The sequence below is a fragment of the Caloenas nicobarica genome, chromosome 3 (genome assembly GCF_036013445.1).
Source record: "Caloenas nicobarica isolate bCalNic1 chromosome 3, bCalNic1.hap1, whole genome shotgun sequence".
Classification (NCBI taxonomy): Eukaryota; Metazoa; Chordata; class Aves; order Columbiformes; family Columbidae; genus Caloenas; species Caloenas nicobarica.
Genome location: NC_088247.1, coordinates 74,511,752 through 74,530,274, shown reverse-complemented (window position 1 = coordinate 74,530,274; position 18,523 = coordinate 74,511,752). Strand labels below are relative to the sequence as shown.

At 41.8% G+C, this 18,523-nt stretch overlaps 1 protein-coding gene across 1 annotated transcript; it reads left to right on the top strand.

The window, feature by feature from the left end:
- The first annotated feature begins 1,107 nt into the window (after positions 1-1,107).
- MPC1 (mitochondrial pyruvate carrier 1) lies at positions 1,108-12,895 on the top strand. Its single transcript, XM_065631083.1, has 5 exons — positions 1,108-1,396; positions 6,683-6,686; positions 9,296-9,392; positions 11,036-11,168; positions 11,913-12,895. The coding sequence occupies exons 1-5, from the start codon at positions 1,326-1,328 to the stop codon at positions 11,929-11,931; spliced, it is 324 nt and encodes a 107-aa protein (XP_065487155.1). The 5' UTR covers positions 1,108-1,325; the 3' UTR covers positions 11,932-12,895.
- The last annotated feature ends 5,628 nt before the right edge of the window (positions 12,896-18,523 follow it).

The following is an 18,523-nucleotide window of genomic DNA, read 5'->3' as shown; positions in this document are numbered from 1 at the left end:
AAAAGGCCACAGAAATACGTTGGGCTACATTTTGGCTTTCCATAATGCACTATACCAAAGGGATTAAAACTCCTTCTCCCACACAGAAAAGCTGGGGGTTGTTGTGGGGTGCCATATCATATCATATGCTGCAGACAAAGGAGAGGATGCCTATACACAATGCTTTTCCTCAAACCTGCTGCTCTCTGAGCAAGCAATCAGGAGGAGAAGGGGGCAGAGCTCTTACTCTTTTGTTGTTTTTTTTTTTTAACCCGAGATCCTGCAGGGAAGGGGGAATCAGAAGGAAATGAAGCAGCTGTGGCCTCCAGGGCTTCCGGCAGAGTGTATGGATGTCCCAGTTCTAGGCTGTAAAAACTGAGGCTGCAAGTCTTTGGAAGGCAGAAGAGATAAACACCAATCTTCACTATCTCTAGTGCACTGAGCAAAGATAAAAGAAGTAATTCACATGTAGGTATTTGTTTGTATGGCCCAAATTTTATGAAGATGGTATTAGCAGGGTTAGAGTTTATCTCCCCTTCTAAATAAGCAACCTCCGCTCAGGTATGAAATAGAAAGTACTGCTGAGAAATGAGATCTTGTACCACTCCAGGTACAGAGGTAAAGGCTGAACTGTTGCAGCGCTCTGTCATAACCCTGTACTCACACCTCCAAAAATTCAAGGTCCTGGGCTCTTAATAACCCCGTATGATTTATGTTAAAAAAATTTTAAAAATCACTGAAACAACTGTAGGCCCTCGTACTTCTGCTCCATGCGCGACTGTGATATTTTTGTTTCTTCGGCCATCTCAGCCACCATGAGGAACACACCGTTCGTTGGAGAGGACGCGGACACGGGGCCCGGCCCGCCCGGCGGGGCACACACGGCAAGGCCGCCGCCGCACTGGCAGGAGCCGGCCCCGCAGCGGCCAATGGGAAGCCACCAGCCGCCGTCCTGCAGCCAATGGCGGCTGGGAAAGCCGCCGCGCGGCTCCCCTCTGCGGGCTGCAGGGGAATGCCGGCAGCTCAACCGATGGCGACTCTCCTCGTCGCGCTTTGCGACAATTTGCCCCCCCCCCCCATCCCGGCCGCCTTGGTTTACGGCAGCCTGCCTTTCCCGTTCCCCACAACCAGCTCTTCGGTTTCGAAGCGCGTGAGGAGGGAGGCGGGGCCGCCGCGACCAATAGGCGCCGAGAGCGCCCTTCTGACGGAGGGGGCGGTGGTGCGTGCGCTGCCGTAAAGTGGGCGCCGGGCGGCGGCGTGAGGGAGTTGTCACCGGCGCCGGTAGCGTCAGTGCGTGAGGCGGTTGGGCTGGGCCGGGCCGGGCGCTCCTGCCGCCGAGGGCCGCCATGGCGGGGTCGCTCGTCCGCAAGGCCGTGGACCATTTGCGCAGCAAGGATTTCAGGGACTACTTGATGAGGTGAGCGCCGCGCGGGGGTCGTCTCCAGCTGCCGCGCCCGCCTGTGCCTCGGGGGGCCGCTCCCGCCGCGCTGACCGGGGAGGCTGCAGGGACCGGGCGTCCCTTCCCCAGCCGCCCGTCCGCTCAGTCTCGGGGCGCTCGGGACGGCGGCGTCTACGGCTTCCTCACAAGGGGAGGAGGAGGGGCAGGCACCGAACGCTTTTCTTTAGTGACCAGTGGCAGGACCCGAGGGAACGGCAGGAAGATGTGCCAGGGGAGGTTTAGGTTGGACATTAGGAAAAGGTTCTTCCCCCAGAGGGTGGTGGAGCACTGGAACAGGCTCCCCAGGGAGGTGTCACGGCCCCAAGCCTGACAGTGTTCAAGAAGAGACTGGACAACGCCCTCAGACACACGGTGTGAACTGTGGGGTTGTCATATGCTGGGGCAGGAGTCGGACTCGATGATCCTTGTGGGTCCCTTCCGACTCAGGACATTCTGCGGTTCTATGGCCTCTGCCGGGCTCGCTCTTACCGACGGCTGGGCGCGGGAGGGGGGCGAGGAGCCCGGCAGGCAGCGGGTGCCCCTTGGGCGAGGGCGAGGCCGGCCCGGAGGTGCCAAGGGGGTACCAAGGGCGGCGAGGCCCCAGGCTGTCAGGGCTGTCAGTCTCCCGCCCGCCCCACCCCGGACAGACCGGGCTTGACCTTGAAGCGAAGCCACGCGGTTTGAAACTGCCGCGGCAGCTGCGCCTCTCGGTGACCTTCCCGTTCCTTCTGCCGGCTGTGATAGCCTGCGGCCTGTTCCAGCCCGGAGCGCTGCCCCCCGGCAGGCGGGTGCTCGCTGAGGGGGCAGCGGTGGCAGCAGCCACAGGAGCTGGGGACACAGACACTCTGGCCGCTGCCTGCAACAAGGGCAGAAAGAGCTTTTGCTCAGTTGTGGACGGAAGCGAGCTTGGTGACACATGCAATCTTAAGATCAATTACTTACACGTCCTCAGATATTTAAATAGGTACTTTTTTCAGAGACTTGTTAAAGTCGCGCTTTCATGGGAATATGGCTCAAGGCACCTCCCAGACAGCTCAATACTTTTGTCAAGCTTCAAGTTTGTGTGCTGTGCTAAGGGGTATGGCACCTTGAACTGAAATCACAAGAATGCTTCAAAGATACAATTGTGGGACACTTGTTTGAATCTGGTTGAACTGCTTTTATATAGGAACTGTCTCAAGTAGGCAGGGTGAAGTTGTCTTGGCTGGCAAGCAGTTTGACAAAACTAGGCAAATAAAAATGGGCTCTTCTAATAAAGGTTGTTGAGCAACTTTTCATTATAGCTGTTGCTTGCTATTTTACCTACATCTATTGCAACTGATGTTTGATGTTGAGCAAGCAAGTAGGAGAACATCTGTTTATCTGAGAAACTTAGTATTTGTTAAGGTAGCAGGAGATGGTGTAAAGCCTACATGGAGGAGGGATTGTAATATAAAGGCTTGGTGAGCAGAAGGGGTTTTTTGGCATTTGCAAAATCAAGTCCCACAGAAATCATGGGGCAAAAAGATGAGTAAAATCTGAGAAGGAAGAGAACATCCTTGAAGTGAAATGATGAAAGGTCAGAGCAGGACTCTATGTGGATTCCTTTTGAAAGTTTTGAAGATACTGTTTAAGTTTGATAGATGCATTTTAATGCTAACATTTAGTTTATTGTACCAGAATTCATGTGGAACATGTAAACAGGCAGTAAAACAGCAATCAGCTTCTTAATTAGAAAAACAAAGAAAAATCTGGAGGAGAAAACAGCTGCTTCCTAACACCACCACAGTTACTTGTGGGAAGTATCTCCTTATGCAAGACTGAAAAGGTAGCTTTTTCAGCTGTATTTCATACTAATTCTAGTATTGAAACAAGCTATCTAAAAAGAGCATTTTCCAAGATAATACTTTTGTGGGATGGGTTCTGCTTTGTTATGTACAAAGATACCTCCTTATTTATATTTCTGTTACTGGGTTTGTCATGAAGGGCTGAAGTCAGCTGCTCCATCGGGTATGGCCTTTCAGCATTGTTCCTTGCTTACTAGGAGATGAGTGTCTAAGTTGTTGGCTTTGAGTTCTTTAGAGTTGTACCTCTTCACATACCTTCCTGTAGGTTCTTGCTTTACCAGACTGCAGAACTCTCTCCTAAAGAAGATTCCCTTCTTGCCTTGCTCACAGATTAAGAGTTTTCTCAAAGCTCTGAGACTATGGTATCTGTTCAAAAAATCAGCATCTAACCACTGCAGTGAAGTAAGGCTTTATAAAAGTGAAAATTGTTCGTGGGGAAGGTTGAATTGAGATGTCTGTGATAAGTGTTGTGTTTTAAATTGTTTAACCCCAAATAGAATAACTGAAGTTACCCAAAATGGTGGAATTGAGTGTTCCATTGTTATTGCTTGGAGCAATCAAAACTTGCAGACATCTATCGGAATAAGAAGTTTCAGCTTCAGAACTTGAAAATATGAAAGCAAGCGTAATGAATGCATGTTGTTCTTCTCAGGTGGTTTTATCTGGCATTAGGATTGCATTACATCAAATGTTAGCTTTTGGATCTTGCACAAAGAAACAAGATAAATTACTTGTAAAACTGTCATTAATAATTAAATGTGTTGCCAGTTTTTCACATTTGGCTTCTTTCAATGGTAATTAATAGGGATCTGAGTAACTGTAAATCATGTAAGTATAGATTTACCCTAACCATGTCTTAATGTTTTAAAGTAAGCATTGTAAGAATGTAACCAATAGGTAGACTTTTCCTGCTTTGCGCAAAATGCAGCAATGTTAATTTAAAACTAGCTGACTAGCATATGAAAGGTTGGTAGCTCTATACATTGTGAACTTGAAGTTGTATAATTTTTTTCTGTATAACCTAAAAATGTCAACTATAATATTGCTAAAGTTGTATTATCTGAGCCACTAAAAGTAGGCAACGGAGTTCTCTTACTTCCTATCCTAAAGATTTAAAACAGTATCTTCTGAAAAATATCTAGTAAAACAGCTTCCTCTTCTCTTGAGAAAGCCTATAGGCCACTCTAGACAAGTTCTAGCATCTTCTTGTAGAAGGAACCTGAATTACTTTAGTCACATAATGAATCCCAAGGCATCCCAAAATCTTCTGGTAATAGAAAAATAGGCATGGAGACTGCCATTTTTTGGGACACTTCTGAAATGTCTCTTCCTGATGACTCAGCAGTAATGCAAATGTACTGACCCTGTGAATGTAGATGGCTTTGAAATAGATAGTTCATTCCTTGTAAAGCCTGAGCACTTATGTTGAAGTAAGCTGTCTAGGACCTTCCTTTTAATTGACATGCACTTGAAAAGAGGTAGCATCAGTAGTATAACTAGAATTAGCTGATCTTCAGTTCTCCTCATTAGTAAATCTTTAAACAGAAGGACATAAGAACTTTAAAAATAAAGTCCTCTACTGGTTTGTGCCAGAGATCGAAGTACACAGTACCTGCTGGTTTTTGTCTTGTATGCTGCAAGAACTGAAGGATCTGCCTCTTGCAGAAGGGTAATACTCTTTCCATTTAGAGGATGGCAGCGTGAGGGGAAACAAGTAGTGACAGTTCATCTATATTTGCAGAATTGTCTCTGGCCTATTAATATCCTTATTGCTGGTATGAAGAAAATACCTGCAAAAACTTTGCAAAAAATAAATCTTCCCCAATATCACCTTTTTGAAATGCATTGTAGTAGAAACATGGTATTGATCAGCTGATGGTTCCTCTTCTGGTGTCTAGATACTTACGCAGAAGTTAAGGAGTAAATCCAATAACTGTTGTCCACAGTTCTGGAAAGTTTAATACAAAGTGTTTCCTTTGTCAGGGGATTGGGGAAAAAAAAATTGTTCTTGGAAACTACTAATTTGGAATGGTGTCACTTCAGGAACAGATGCATGCACTTGCCATGGTATCCTTACTATTAGATACAGTGCATTTGTTGCAGCTGTATTGGCTGCAGAGATTTGGGGCTGGAGGCATGCTTCTGGAAGTATCTGAACGACCTTGATCTCCTCTCTTATAGGAGCATAATAACTGTTCCAGTCAGCCAGAGCTGCCTACTGTGTTAAAACAGCAGCAGTTTGATTCTATTTTAGGCTTTCACTTGCCTGAAAACAACTTCCACTTTAAAAATGAAGGCTAACTTCTGTTGGCAGAAAAACATTGTGCCAAGAGACACATTTGAACTTGTTTAGTTAAGGTTTTATGGAAAAATTGCAGTGTGCACTTGTCTTGTGAATTTCAATTATTGCTGCAGTTTAGTTAATAAAAAAACAAAGCAAGTTGTTAGACTAGTCAAGGATGCCCAGCAAAGTATCTTGAACCAGCCTGTGGACTGTAACAAAGGCTCACTGAAATGCACATCCAGTGCAATTTCCTAACTAGACCGGACTGTTCCCTTACTACAGCTATTTGTACAACAGCTCTCTAAGAAGATGGAAATCGGTGTGAGGGGAAGCGACTGTTAGGAAGTGTTCTGCAGCTTGGGGCAGTGGTAGGTGAGCAGCAATCAGTCAGCAGTAGGTTTCCCGTTAGTAGCTGGATTCTTATAAGTTATAATTCAGAACTGAGTCCTATCAACATCTGTTAGAGAAGGTTTAAAAGTTCTGAGGCATTTTTAAAAGGTATAATAGCAAACTATCTTATATTTAAGGTGTTGTCTAGCTTTCATGCATAGATGGCTAACTTATTCCGTAAATAAATTGGTACCCGTATGATAACTTAAATGAACCCTATACACAACTGGAGTGTAATTGCATGTTACATTACAGAAAATGCGTTATAGCTCATTTTTGGTACAGCCACAGTTGGCCTGAGCTTAGTGACAGTAACATTTCTGGCAGTGTTTGGTTTGACCTACTTACGTGGGTATACAAAGAATTCCACGAGACTTCTTCAAAGCTTCCACAGAGTAGCTGTAGCTGTTTAGCTTTGTCATGGGCAAACCTTCATTGCTTTTGACATCCTTTTAAACTCGTTGGGGTGGGATCTTGGATGTTTTGAAGTCTACAGGGGATGAATGTCTTCCACAGACCATATTAGGATTTTTATCTTGCTAGGAAAAAGGTACTTGAGCAGCAAACACTTGTCACAATGACAGCTGTTGAGGGAAACAGTATTTTTAATATTGTTGCATTAATCAAGGTTAATGCCACAGCAATTTCCTGACTTCTACCTGTCTTTGTGGTATGCTTCTTTATGACAATTATGAAAGAAACTAACATTTTTCTTTTTTTCTTCCATGTGCTTTTTGAATGGAAAACGATGGCCCACTCAAACAGTACGGTAAGACAAGGGAGGAACTTCTGGTTTCACTTTCTCCCTAACTTCAGTAACTTGCAGTCTTTTTGCCCCAGCACTGTTGTGACCTTGCCTGCATCTGAAAAGCATACTAGGAACCTCCAGGAGTGATGCACTAGTAATATTTATTCACAAGTCTGAGGTTAAGGTGGCCAAACATTAGCTCCTTCAGAATATCCCCTAAAGTAATCACTACAAAAATAATGGGGCTTCATTTCCCACCTCCCTCCCTCTCCCCCCTGTACTCATTGCTAAGGAGATCAGATCAATCTGGGGCCCTTCTTCTGCATAGCAACAATACTGGTACATAACTCTCTGGCTTATTTTTAACTAGCTTTACTTCAAGCAATGAATGGTACCATGTAACTCTCACTACAGACTCTTCTTTCCTTCAGCCTCGGTTTACTGCTGAAACTGGGAGTGGGTATTTTATGCCTGTTATACTGTGAATCATAATGTTATGGGAGACTTGTTCTTCTATGTAGACCAAAGACAAACTGTATAGGTGTAGTTTAATTCTTGTGTGTGGAAACTTCAAAGGGCTGCCTATCTGGAGACACTTAAAACTGGATAAACATCTCAAGTGGGAAGGTTCCATATCTACCTCCCTGGTCAGCAGAGGAAAGTTACTGCTGCAGCACTGCTGGGATGGGAGCTGATTCTTCAGCTTGTGCAGCCTGAGCTTGAAGTAGTCCATAATACATAGTATACTATTTATGTTCTAATGGCAGCTGAATTAAGTAAAAATGCCAAGTTGACTTGATTTACCTTTCAAAACAGAAGTCACCACTAAGACTCTCAAAGCTGTAATTGTTTCATAGATTCATAAAAAAACAAGGTTAGAGCCTTAAAAATGTATTTTTCTGAAACTACAATTGTTTAAATGAGATTCCTGAAATGACTGTAAAAACCTCACCAAGTTACCTTTGTACCATGTACTGCCTCACCCTTTGCAGTCTGCTTTAGTGTGGTCTGTCTTGCTGTCTTACTGGGCACATAGTCATGGTTACGTGACTAGAAGTTTGTTTCTGGTCTTATTGTCCTTTAGAACTATTTAAATAGCTGCATTAAAGCCACATAATATCATGTATGCTGCTGACTTCCATTTCTGTTAATGTTATTATTCTGTTGCAAGATATCTTGTGTGTGGGTGGTATTACAGGTACATTTCTTCATGCTGTCTAACCGTAACTGTACAGTGTAAATACCATGTAGCCATGCAAATCTTCAGTTATGCCATATTCTCTCTGATGTGCTTGAAGGCTTTAAGCATTACAGATGTAAATTTTCCTATCCGTAGGAATATAGTAAATAAATGCATTTATTGTGCTCTTCAAAATACTCTTCTTATAAATCTGAGTTTGGGCCAAGGCACATTCCTTAGACATTTGCAGAAATACATTGTTTTGCATATTGCACTATGGTTGAGCTACCAAATAGTGTGTACAACTTAATCTCACTTTTTTCTATTTTTTTAGTTACGTTTCTAGTATTGCAACCCAAACCTGCAGGAAGCAAGTGTGGCTTTTAATTTTATTGTAGTGCTACAAGCTAGTATCCAGACTAGCAAGAGTATCTTAGAATTAAAATTGCAAGGAACTTGAAACTTAAGCATCCCCTGACAATTCCAAATCATTGTAATATCTGCAGTGTTATAGTTAGGGGAAGTATAAAAGTAATGGGTATAGTTGGTATCTGCATAATGTGTTTTTTGGGTTTTTTTTTGCAAAGTGCATCTCTGTGTATCTAGCCAAATTACTTTTGAGCATCCTTAGTTTCCCATTAGGAGAAGCTGACCCAAGTACTGCATGCATCTTCTGTGGAAAGAGTTCTGCTGAAGCCTTGTTACTTGACCAGTAGTGGAAATTGGACTCAATGACACTCTTTTCCTCTGTTTGGAGTCTTTTAGACAATACCCATCAAATGGAGCTCTCATCAGTTTTTCTGACTTGATTCTTTCCACTTTGTCTCTGTTTCTCTGTGTACACACCTGTGGCTCACCACTCTACTCTTACCTGTCTAATCACTGAGCTTTAGATAGTCACTAAGTTGTTTTAGCAATTGCAGATGAAGCTCTAGGTAACAATTTCAAAGAGATGGTGGAAGCACAATGGAAGACACTTGCTGAGTGTTTCTTCGTTCTCACCATAACATGAAAACAGTTCCAGTTCTTCACTTCAGCAAGTCCTTGTGTTTTCATTATGTTTTTGAGGAGCCTTATTTGAAAGAGATGAATGCTAATTCTCTGCACAGGATTGAGCTGTAAAACTGAGGTTATTATATGACTATACCAATCAGGCTGCTTAATGATGGCTGAGGTATAATTACACAAAACTGCTTTTTAATACAGTAGTTTCTTTCCAGTTGCAGGAAGACTCAGAGTGGGTTCCTTTTCCTTCCCTCCTGAAGACTAGATCCTGCTAAAAGAAGGGTTTAGTTTTTCCTCCCTTACATCAACAGTAGTCCCTGTCTTAACTTGGAATTTTATCCTTAACCCCATCCTCTGAAGCTTTGCATAGCTAAGGGAGCCTGTATGAATATTGCAGGAAGTCCAAGTCTCTGTATAACCTTATTTTTTTTTCCACTCTTTACAGCACTTTTGGGGTCCAGTTGCCAACTGGGGACTTCCTATTGCTGCTTTTAATGACATGAAGAAATCTCCAGAAATCATTAGTGGCCGAATGACATTTGGTAAGACCTGAGACAAACTTCTTGTCAGTAAACTGACTACAGAAACACAGATCCCGTCCTTCAAGCAGTGATATATGTTATTAGTTGCTTGCAAAGTTGTGATCAAAGCAGATATATAACAAGATATTTGATATCTATAACTTTAGAGGCCACTTAAAAATTGAGGTACTGAAAAGTTGCAGAGCTTTCTTTCAGAAGGCTTTCCAGTAATTCTTGGGGAGGGAGGTGGGTCTTGAGCGGTTTTGATCACCAGACTCACTCCTAAAGTATAATTCTTTTGGTCTTATACTACTGCATACACTGGTTCAGAATGCATCTCTACACGACTTTATTATTTGTATCAAGAACAATGATCTCTTGTGCTTAGTGTGAGACTTGAATAGCAACACTGACCAAGTGAAGAAATGGTAATGCTTGGTCTGCAGGGTGCAAAAAGCAGCTGAGGGAGGTTAACTCCTTGCAAAGTAGTTGCCTGCAAGGGGCTAGTATGACTCCTAATGGAATATTGTGAGAATTTCTTTTTAAATGCATAAGCAGTATTTTTTTTCCACCTTTTTTGGAACATGTATAGCTTTTGTCTAGATGACTATGTCTGTATTTCATTGTTCAAATACTTCTCTAGGATTATAAATATCATAGCTTTAATTTATTAGCTTAATTTTGGCATTATGTCTCTTCCTTAACTCAGTTAATAATTCTGACTAATTCTTCTCCCTAAAGCAAAATACCTTTGGGTTAAGGAAACTTACAGCCTCATGCTCAGTAGGTTCTGCTTAGACTAATTCAGCCTCTTAAACAGCTTCCAGTTTGAATAGTCTCTAGTATAGATTTGCAAATAGTGCTGCAAATAGTGCTGCACTGCAATGGGCAGCTACCCAGCTCCATAAAGTTAAGGCACTTTTTAAATTTTAGTAAGTATATATATGATGGTGTGTTTACAAATGGCTTGCTCCTATCTTTTAGTCTCTGTACCTTAAAGGCGGTTTTCTTGAACAATTCATTTCCTGGTATTTTTTCTATCTTTAAGCCTGTCAGAAAGCTAAAAATGAGCTTTGCAAAACTAGTGACTCTAAGTTGTAATTTCCTGTATTTATATGCACTTACGGCAGGAGAGTAGATTAAAATTGTTTCTTGTCTTCCTGGAAAGCAGGTAACAAAGCTTTATGCTCCTGAATGTTCATGGTTTCCTGGGGATGGAAACCTCTTTTCTCTTAAAGTCCATTTTAGAATGTTCCCAATAAGAACTGTAAGTAATTAGTGTGTTTAAAAATACTCTGTCCTAGAAATTGTCAGAATTGTGCAGGATAGGCCATGTCTCACTGGGCTTAACTCTTACTCTCTGGCTAAGATTGTTTAGGCAATAAACTAAAAAGGCTTCAGTTTCATCACAGGAAAGCATATGAGGAAAATGAGTTTTTGTGGAAAGCTGCTGCTCTGTAGCTTTTTCTTGTGTAGCAAAAATTAGCACTGTTACATATTTTCCTGCATTGGATCCTCAAAGTGAACAAGTTTGTAGGATTATTGGAAAAATCAAAAGCAGTGAGAAGCATTATGCTTGTTATTACATTCCACTAGTATGAAAATTAAGCCTCAACAAAAAGCAGATATTAAATAATCTACTAACAATAACTTATGTTTTGCAGCACTGTGTTGTTACTCCTTGACTTTCATGAGATTTGCCTACAAAGTGCAGCCAAGGAACTGGCTACTTTTTGCATGCCATTTCACTAATGAAATTGCACAAGTTTGTCAAGGAGTACGACTGATCAAACACAGGCAAGTCACGTTTTAAAAAGGGGAAGTTGTAAACTGATGGTTCTTGGAATACTCCGGTGACTTTTAGCTGTGGTGCAACTTGTTTAACTTCAGTACCTTTTGCAAAAATTAACAAGCTTTTTGTCAGGAGGCTGACTAGACTCCTCATCTTGTACCTCCTTTGAAGCTTCTGAGGGGTGTACACAGAAAAGGCTGAAAACTGTTATAGTCATGGATGTAGACAGGGCTTTCAGCAGCTGCTGGCTATTTTGGGGTTTGTTTCATGTATTATGTTGATTAGCCCACATGTGTCCATCTCTGTAAGTAACTCCTGAGATGGAAACATCTATAAAACTGGGAAGGGGTGGTACATCTGAAAGAGAAATCAAGCAAAACCTCTCTAAGCTGACTGTTCTGTATATGGGGTAGATCGAACTGAGTGTGAATGAGAAACAGATTGCAAGCAGTCTCACACCCTCTTTGTGTAGCAAGTAGTGCAGACACTGCCCCAAGCAATCCTGATGAGTCAGGATTCTGGCTTTTTGTCTTCTGCTCCAAGAAATCCATGTGGAGCAATGGGAATATGAAGCCTCCTGAACTATAAATTAAAAAAATGAGACTGAGCAAAACAGCAAGTGGACCTGCCTTTGCATAAATAGCTGTCCAAATGTCCTTCATGCCTAAAGTTATATACTTATCCAGATTTTTTTTATAGTAATTGCAGTTAAATATTCACTCTTACAAAAGCTGTTCTTCTCTTGGCAGGATGGAGAAAAATAAATAAATATCTAACTCGAAATAAGCCAGGGAATGTGTTCATCCCAAATTACAACCAAGGAAGACTTGCCATCTACAGATAAAACATCTACAGATAAAACAAAGACCTGTTATGAATATGACCCCACCAAGAATCCTTCTACTAATTTTTTTATCTTGCATTTTAAAAAGTACTATTCAGCAGTGTAAACCATTGCATTTAAAGACTTGCTGCCTTACAGGTCCTTAATAACTACCATTTTATAAAGAGTTAGTCATACAAATAACAAGCAATATTTGAAAACCAACTTTTTTTAATCTAACAGTCTAAAAGCGGCCCATGATGGTTTGACAAAACTTGTTTTCAGAGCAACATGAACAGAGCTCAGTAAACAGAACTGTAGGTGGTATCGTTCTATGTATTAACATTCTTAAAAGCCATTTAACTTGGGTGTGTTCATTCCTATTCTGCCTCCTTTTTAACTTAAGCAGTGACTTGCTAACTACAGGAACAAATGTGTAGATAGGCAGGCTGGAAGTGACCAGCTTTCCCTCTTCCCTTATTGCATGCCTTGTCTCAATAAGGAGACTTCATTAATATACCTTAAGTCGCACATTATTTAAAGAAGACTTGGAAAAGCAAAAGCATAGCACCGATCGAAGGAAGGCAACGAAGTCTAATACTGTTCTTTAAGAAGTTCTAAATGGATTTTACTTTTTCCTACTGTTTGAGTTGTTCCAGGTGTATGTAATCCTTATACAGGCAAAAACTTACCTTGTCTGGAGCCTAAGATCTGAAGGACACAAGGTGCTTTTCAGTAGTTCTTGACTTCATTGGGAGAGTGGTTTTCCTGCATGACCTGCCTGAAAATTACGTTGATGTAAAGATACAGATGACAAAGAATGTATGTGATGGATTTTATTTCAGTGCAGTGTTTTTGAACAATAAACATGTTCCAAATGGCAAATAAATCCCTTCAACATTTTGAAAAGTTTTGTTTATTATATTGTGATACCAGATCCTGAAGTGAAATTTTAGCATGGAATGTAATTCTATTACTGTAACAGCATGAAGAAAAACAGGCTGGAAAAGTAAACGGTATTATCCTTTGTATGTACTGAGTTCAGACAACTGTCCTCTCAATTCTAATACCTAGCACTTCTTTCTCTGCCTTGGCCAAGGAAAAAGGCATGTGGTACTTAGCAGGAATATTCATTCTCAGTCATGATAGGCAGGGTCAAATAGGCTCTCACTATGCAGCTGAGTAAATATTACATACTGTGTTCTAGCAATTATAAGGTAGTCAGTTAAAAGACCTGCTTTAATCCTGGGCTGATATTGTGTTCCCTATTACATGATGGCTAAATTTTGTTAACAGATGTACAAGAAAGAGGTTTATAGGGCATGTCCTGCTGGATGGATAAAACTAGTACTGACTGCTACTCATTGCTTGAAGTTAATCTATAAAGCTGCCCTTTCAGTACTGCTGTCTTGTCACAAAAGTCATCTTCTCTTCTTCCCTGTCTCCTGGAATAAACAAAGCCTTAAATTTCTGTATAAATGAGTAGTGAGATACAAGCAGATAACTTATTACCCTAGCACCTTATAGTTTATCTTGTTTCTGGAGAGAAAATAACTTACAGGTGAGTCTGATCTTCATAGTTATGAAATGTAGTGTTTTGGGCTGTTCTTGAGCAAAGCTTACTGGAATACTGTACTTTTCACTCAGTGCTTTCATCACTGTTCATTAGCTGTTGATTGTCTTAACTTCCATAACTAGGGAATATCATTTACAAGATTTCTATTGTCCTTCATTTTCCTGATAGCTGCCTGCACTGTATTTTCTCATGTGTTTGTCTGCCTTTCTCTTCCTCCTGTCTGTTCACTGTGACAAAGCTCAAGTTCTTTCATACTGGAATGGCACTAGAGTGAATTGCAGGTGGAAAGTGGGCTCTGTGCTTTTTATTAGGTTTTAAACCAGTGATGCTTCCTGCAGTCCATACAGGCTTCTACAAAAAGGGGAAGGAGTGGAAAAAAAACATCTTTTATGGGACTTAAAGGGATAAAGCCCAGTCTGAAATAGGGAACTTGGGATGGATGTTCCACAGCCTGTCAATCTGCCTAGTGACAAAATAGTTTGTATGGGCAGAGTGCTACCAAGTGGCTTGTGACCTGTGTCCTTCAGAGTGTTATTTATCAAGCCATTTACCTACTATTTCTCTGTTTAAATAGTGGTGCTTGAGGAGAGAAAAGAATGAAAATACCATCAAACAAACCTTAAACAGAAATGAGGAATTGTTGCAATAAATAATTGTGTAGTTAATCTGCACTCAGTTCCTTTAGCACAGAATCCTGAGACATGTTGGCATATGGCCATTTTGAGATGGTGCTGTCTGTGGTAACCCGAAATAGAACATTTTAAAGAGATGCTGAAGACTTTCATATTCTTGAGTCTAAATACCTTAATGGAGTTAATGACTTGATTTTTTTTTTTTTTTGTTCAGATAGCATTGGATAAAAGAACTGGCTTATGCCAGCTTAACTGATTAATAGTAATCCAAAGTTAGAGCTCAGTATTTGCATTTGACTTAAGACTAGAAGGCTTGTCTCTACATGCTGTTGTTCTGGAAGAGATATTTGTTTTTAATTCCACAGCTTGCTTTAATCCTAATAACTTTTCAGCTGTAGTATATGTCCTGCCACTGGAAACTTGTGCTACTCTGATCCCACACACTGTCCTCTGCATACTGCTCCTGTTCCACGACCACATAAGACTGGGAACCACGTGGCCGTTCCTGTCCTGCTGGTGTGGCTGCTGCTGCAGTGTCAGCTGCTGCTTTCTTTCTTGTTTTCAGACAGAAAAGAATTTCTCACCTTCCTGAGCAAGTGCTGCTAGACTGCTGCTAGAGAATGTGACGCCCTTGGGGACTCAGGCAGGGAACAGTACCAGCTAAGCTCTCAGTCTCTGTTGTTCCCTGTCTTCCCCTAGTTTGAGCTTGATCTCTTGACCCACTTAAAGCGAAAACATAGACTATAACTTACTATGGCATTACAATAGCTCTCAATCTTTTCTGTTGTTGCAAGAATAGGTGTCTGGAAGCTTGCTGATTTATGATTAAAATGTGGAGATCATTTGGTAGCACAGTAATAAATGGCAAAAAAAACAGTAACCATAATGGTGGAGTCAGAACAGAAGAAATTACTTGTAGGGCTTCTTTAGTGAGGGTAAGAACAGCTACCTATACTGAATTTTGTTCAACCTTCTGCAAGTGTCTCATGCTATATAATTTCAGCTAATGCTGCTGTGTATGGTATATATTTTTTTGTTTTGCTTCTAATACTTCTGTATGTAGAAGTGAGTTCTTCCTACTCTAAAACCAGCAGAAAACTCCCTTTAGCCAGGGCACTGCAAATACAGTCTACCAGCTCTCAGAGAAAACACATTCCTAGTAAAATGTAGTTCTCCATAGTGGTGTGGGTTATCTTTTGTCCTCCATACAAAGCACAATGGTGCCATCTGAGCAAGGACAGCAATGCAGAGGACTTTGAGGGGGAGAAGGACAAAAGTCTCAATAAGGTTACAGACTGAGCAGGCAGCAAGAAAGGGTTTGTTCACTGGGTTCAAGACAGGTTTTGACATAGAAGTGTTTAGAAAATGCAGTCCTGGATTAGGACAGAGCAGTCTTCCAACTACTCCAGTGCCTTCCCTGAGCTCTGTCCATGAATGCAGATGCTAATTGCATTATGGCCTAACATGTAGAGCAGTTACATGCATTTACTTCAACTGTGGATGTTTCCGGTGTATGTGAATCTGTATTTACTGGCACAGGTGCAGACACATGTTATTGCTTTACATGCCAATTATAAGAAAGGAAAGGAAGCCCTTTATGAATAAGGCTGGTTTATTCATGCTAATGTGGCAGACTACCAACAATATAAAATGGTAATGTATGAAAGAGTCACAAGGACAGTTATCAGCTCTCAGGTTTTCTGCCTGTGTCTCCAAGATACTTTGATCCTGGCTGCCTTTGGGGAAGAACAGTGCTAACTACCTAATGTAATATGTCTGCAGTTCTGCTTCTATGAAGCTAGAGTATTTCTGCTGTCATCTTATGTAGCGCCTAAAAAGTTTGTTCTGGTTGAATAAGACATGGCTGCAAGTTTCACTGTCTTTGTTAAGTGGAAAAGCAAGCAGTCTCGTGATCTAAACTGAGGCAATTTCTTTATTAAATGCGGTCTGTCCCTCCCTACCCAATCCCTTTCTGCTTTTGCTGATCTGATAGCTGCCCCTGCATTGCATTTAGTTGCTGTGGTAACCACTTATAAATAACCAAAGTCCATAGAACCAACCCGATAGGAACCAGAAGGCAGAACTACCAGCTTCCTGGATAACCTGCTCTGAGTGTCATCACTGAGGTCCTGCTCCTTCAAGATCACTGCTTCTCTCTATCACGTGGCCTGACCATGATACTGCTCTCTTCATACTTTTTCTCCTCCCTCCCTCCCTTCCTTCTCACTTTTTTTAACAGTAGGTTTCAAGTAACTATGGCAACAAGCCTGGGAATTTTAATCTTACTCCTTTAGTCTGAAATCTGGGTCAAGTCTTTCTCATTAAGTGAAACTATTGTATGGGGATAACCGGCCCAAACTGAGCCCTTGGTGCAAGAGAAAGCAGCGCCAATTATGGCAGCACTTGCCAGTACTTATGTGATGGCTCTATTTGGTCCACTGTGTAGAAATATGTAAAGGTACAAAGCAAGCCACTTAAAATTTCCAAAGTATTTAATAATTTTTAAAGCATTTAACCCATGCTTATATATAAACAAGTTTGTTTACTATACATGTAAAAAAAATAGTAAGTTTTGAAGCAAAAATTAATGTAAGACCCTGTCTTATTTTTGGGGAAACAGGGTGTTTTTTACAGAAGAAGGGTTTACAGGTTTCCAGCTGATAAAGGTATGAGACTGAAGGGTATAGACATAGTTCTGTGTATGTTTAAACTATTCCACCAACTGTATAAATTCAGCAAGTTGGCTGAATTAATGCATTTTTCAGGAAGACAACATTACTTAGCAGATTTTCTAACTAGCTTCATATTTAGATGCGGATACATGCAAACTAGTGAGCTAAAGAATCAAATTTCTAAGCAGACCACACGATACCTTTCCATTTCTTAAAGTAGCAGTCCTATCATGCTTACTACACATAGGTTTTTATAAAAGTAAACAGAAAGTATGTATGAAGGCTGGTCTTGCCTTATATGTAAAATAAAAGAGATAATGATGAGGTTCATCATCCTAATTCATCAGACTGAAACTTAAGTGTCTGGTCTGACCTAGTCTTCCATGCTTCCTCTACAGTCACCGGAGAGCAGAAGGCAATCTCTCCCTTACTAAAATAACTGCCTTAGATGAGAACTGCCCCCTGAAAGTGACACTCTTGCTCTACAGACTGTAGCAATCCAGAAAATTGCTCTAAATTTTAAGCTTTTTTTTTTTGGCTGCATCTCGTTAAATTTAAGAAAATAAATGAAAAAGCCTTGAAGAAGGTGGCTGTGGTGTTGAAAACCAAACAACTGCTGGTTGGAGGTAGCACAGGAGATGTGCCCCTGTTACGAAGGTCTTGGACAGATCATCAGATGGGATCTAGTGCCTGCTTGGACATTTCTGAATCCTAGCATTGCCATGAGGGTGAATCCAGAGGAGAATGTGCTCTCTGGCATCACACTGGATCCCCATGCCTGGACACCACAGAAGACTTTTGTGAAGGCACAGCCAGTGACACCTCCCTGGCCTGCTCCCCACCACAGCACGCCTCAGTAACTCTTGGTATTAGTACATCAGTGTCCAACTTGAACAAAAAGGTACTGCCTTTCTATAAATACATGGGCAGGCAAGATGGGGAAGAACAGGGGTGTGAGGCTTCTTGCATTGGTTTCAGAGCTATAGAGAGGTGACATACATCACTGGTACTACCACAAAGACTATTAGGTCTTCAAAAATATGTTCCCTGGGGAACTGTGGCATGTAGCAGCTAGCAAAGGCAGAGAACACGTACCCAGAGCCTGCCCTATGACCCGTGTGAGGGACTAGGGTCCCAGCATGTGGTTAAATGCACATCTTACACGCAGCCCACACGGCCTCTGCATGGAGCTTCTGCTGCACTGTCCTCTCTCTTCCCCAAACACAGCAGGTTAGGGCTGATGATGTGGCAGTGGTGTTGGCACACACAAATACTCTGGAAACCATCAGCCCTCTCCCCCCACCCCTTTTCTCATTTCTCCTCCCCTGTTCAGAGGTGTCACAGTCATGTTGTTCCCTTACACACACTCTTCTCCCTGCTCAGGTCCTTGCAAGGTAAGGGCCATGCTGGCCAGCTCAGGGGGGTGATACTTTGCTGTTGTTTGACTATTTTCACACATCCATGTCTGCAGATGTTTCTTCCATTCAGAATTTTGGCCTTGACCCAAAGCTTCCTGAGATGCTGATGGCATCTCATCAGGCTAGAAAGGTACAGCCTGTGTCCAAGCGTTTCACCCAAAAGCTGATGTACAAGGCACGTGGGAAACTCTTCCTAAGAGATGTGTGTGGCAAGTGCAATAGGGTGGGAGCTCTCACAG

Excerpts from the sequence above, each read along its gene's own strand:
- MPC1 (XM_065631083.1), top strand. The coding sequence starts at position 1,326 with ATGGCGGGGTCGCTCGTCCGCAAGGCCGTGGACCATTTGCGCAGCAAG. Across the intron at positions 9,393-11,035 it reads TAGTGGCCGAATGACATTTG|CACTGTGTTGTTACTCCTTG; the intron begins GTAAGACCTGAG and ends TATGTTTTGCAG.